The sequence below is a fragment of the Aspergillus aculeatus genome (assembly GCF_001890905.1).
Source record: "Aspergillus aculeatus ATCC 16872 unplaced genomic scaffold ASPACscaffold_9, whole genome shotgun sequence".
In the NCBI taxonomy this organism is placed as follows: Eukaryota; Fungi; Ascomycota; class Eurotiomycetes; order Eurotiales; family Aspergillaceae; genus Aspergillus; species Aspergillus aculeatus.
Window position 1 is genome coordinate 638,900 of NW_017962984.1, and position 2,673 is coordinate 641,572.

At 52.6% G+C, this 2,673-nt stretch overlaps 1 protein-coding gene across 1 annotated transcript; it reads right to left on the reverse strand.

The window, feature by feature from the left end:
- Positions 1 to 204: 204 nt before the first annotated feature.
- On the reverse strand, positions 205 to 2,397 carry ASPACDRAFT_52668 (Zn(II)2Cys6 transcription factor; the record flags this gene model as incomplete). Its single annotated transcript, XM_020202644.1, has 4 exons — positions 205 to 1,391; positions 1,501 to 1,589; positions 1,652 to 2,293; positions 2,348 to 2,397. 4 exons carry the CDS (start codon positions 2,395 to 2,397, stop codon positions 205 to 207), a joined length of 1,968 nt encoding a protein of 655 aa, XP_020055595.1.
- Positions 2,398 to 2,673: the final 276 nt, after the last annotated feature.

Below are 2,673 nucleotides of genomic sequence, written 5' to 3' on the forward strand. Positions count from 1 at the left end.
GCCCTTGCAACTGTTCATTTTGAGGGCATTTCCGTCCCAATCAAACAGCTGTGCTGTTCGCCAGCCGAAATCGTAATATGTGAAAAGAAAAGAAAAAGTCAGGGTCAAAGGGAAGAAGTACACACATGCGTTGCTGATCTGCAAGCGACTGATGTGCTCGACCAGGTCAGCCAACGAATGCAAGGAGGTCCGACGAAATCTTGCTTAAGTGATCAGAAAATCCATCTTCATGTCTTTGATGATCTTCTCCCAATCCCAGCTCTCTTCCGAGTTGTTATCCATGACTTCCCAGACCCGCTCCACGACCTTGAAGGCAGGCTCAATGTTACGGAGGTTGGAGTAAGCTTTGAGGGATTCGAACCCCTTTTTGATTCGCTCGCGTTGGCGTGGCAAGAATGCTGAGCAACCCAGCAGAAACAGGGGCATCAGCACAATACATAATGCTCCCGCATCTTGGGGGATCTGATCCAAATATGCCAGGCCATCATCTACCACCTGGGCAATCTTCTCGCTCGGTCGGGATGGCCGAATGGTGCGGTAGAGATATACCCAGGTTGACTGCCGGTAGAGCTGTGCAAGGTAGTAATTTGGGGTGTTGGCGGCATATGACGTCTCCCAGGTTCGGATAGCCGAGTCTATCGAGACAGCGTCTCCCAAAATCTGGTAATCCACTGCAGGCTCATAACCCTCGTCGAACCGCTGACGGATGCGATCTCGTAATCGAGTTACTTCGGATATGTAGTTGAACAATCCATCAAAGACACCCAGGAACATTCCCGCTTGGGCATGGGGAACAAAATCGGGAAGGCGTAAGTCACCCTGCAAGTGAGCGGGGCGGCGGTCCAGGGAGGTGATTGAGTTGGACACATCGTGATACTGAAAGAACTCCACAATAAACTGACGGAATTTCTCGTTCCGTGGCTGCTGTGTGGTCAAGAGGTACCGTGCGGCGTCCATATGTGGACGGTACTCGCCGTTAGTTTCGCCTTCACAAATTGTATTCAAGCTGAGGGCGATAGTGGAGGCAATTATGGGATCCTCCACCAAAAGCTCGGGTTCCACCGACCCGCCGGAGGAGGCGTTGATATTATCCTTGAGATCGCGAATGGCACGATGGAAATGGTAATATTTACGCTCCTTCAGCTTTGGTTCCGGATCGAGGGCCGAGAGATGTGAGCCTGACAAGCACATGAGGGAGTGCATTAACCCTCGATGCTGGGTGGCCATAGGCAAGAGGATCTCCTTAAAGGGATTGGAATCATCGTTGATCAAGGTCAGAACCCGACTAAATCCGTAGACGAAGTGGTCCAGAAATCGACGATCGATCTCAGTCTCGATACCATCGATCAGCAACGGGAGGCTGCGAGAGACCATGGAATGGGTGCGAGCCGCTGTCAAGCGAACGGAGTCAGAATGGAAGTCTGAGACGTCGTATTTGGGTCCGATAAATCCAGGGGTAGAAACTTAAAGGTCGGAACAAAAGAGATCGATGATCCTTACCATCCTCGAGTTTTTGCTTGCCACTCTTCCAGATCTCTTTCGGAGGGTAGCCTTCGCACACGACGGCATTCTTCTGACAGTTAAGACAACTGCGGCGGAAGTCAGAATTCATCACTGCGACCGGCTCCACATTGTATGAGAGAAGGCTTACGCTGGTTTGGTCTCATCACACTTTTTCTTTCGACGACGACAAGTAATACAGCCGGTTTTGGATCTCCCTTTGGTGATCTTGACCTGACCCCCGGGCGCTGGCAGCGGATGTTTGCGCGGTCGTCCACGTTTCCGTGGGACGTTCACGGGAACAGCCGTGGAATCCGAATGACTCGAGCTCGCATTGGCTATCGCATTTGTCGTTGTCTCCACCCCCACAGGTTTAATACTTTGCAGGTCGTCCACGTCGTCCAACTCCTCGATTTTGGGCGTTACATCGGTCATGGTCGGGTCGGCATAGTGGGTGGCAAAAATGTTGAGTCGGAAGGTCTTCGCGGAGGGCATTGCGGTCGCAGCAAACGGGTGGTGGTGGTGGTGGTGTGACCCATCGTGGAGTTTAAAGTCCAGTTCGGCGGTGGGCGCGGTAGGCGAAGTGTCGGAAGGGTTCTCTCCATCCCAGGAAATCGGCGAGTCATTGGAAAGATCGTCCGTGGTGCTGATACTGGTGCGATGAGAAAGTGAGGAGTCATCGACTAAAGGGCAGTCGACAAAGGCGGGGATGTCGGGAAAAACCACCGAGCGGGCGGAGTCGCGACGAACAGCGGTCGGATGTGCTGACGAGAAAGCATGAGAAAAATTATTGCTGTCGGAGGAAGAAGAGGACGAGGAGGATGAGGAGGATGAAGCAGCATTAGACGGAGAGGAGGAAGGGAGGGCGAAAATGGACGCTTTCTGCAAGGACAACATTGCACCAGACGCCGCCACCTCTCTAAGCGGGAGGTGTGTAGAGATGGTACGCGTGCTGGAGTGTATATATAGATCGAACTGAAGAAGTGTATTGGGTATAGAGTGTAGAGTAAGCAAGCCGGCGATGTAAGATGCAAGGAGAACGAGCGAACAGAAGAAGAAGAGGAGGAGGAGGAGGAGGAGGAGGAGGAGGAGGAGGGCGGCAGGCCGGGGTTGATCTGTGACGAGCGAGGAGGGGTCTTTAAGAAAAGAGCAGCAGGGTAGGTAGAATTGTGT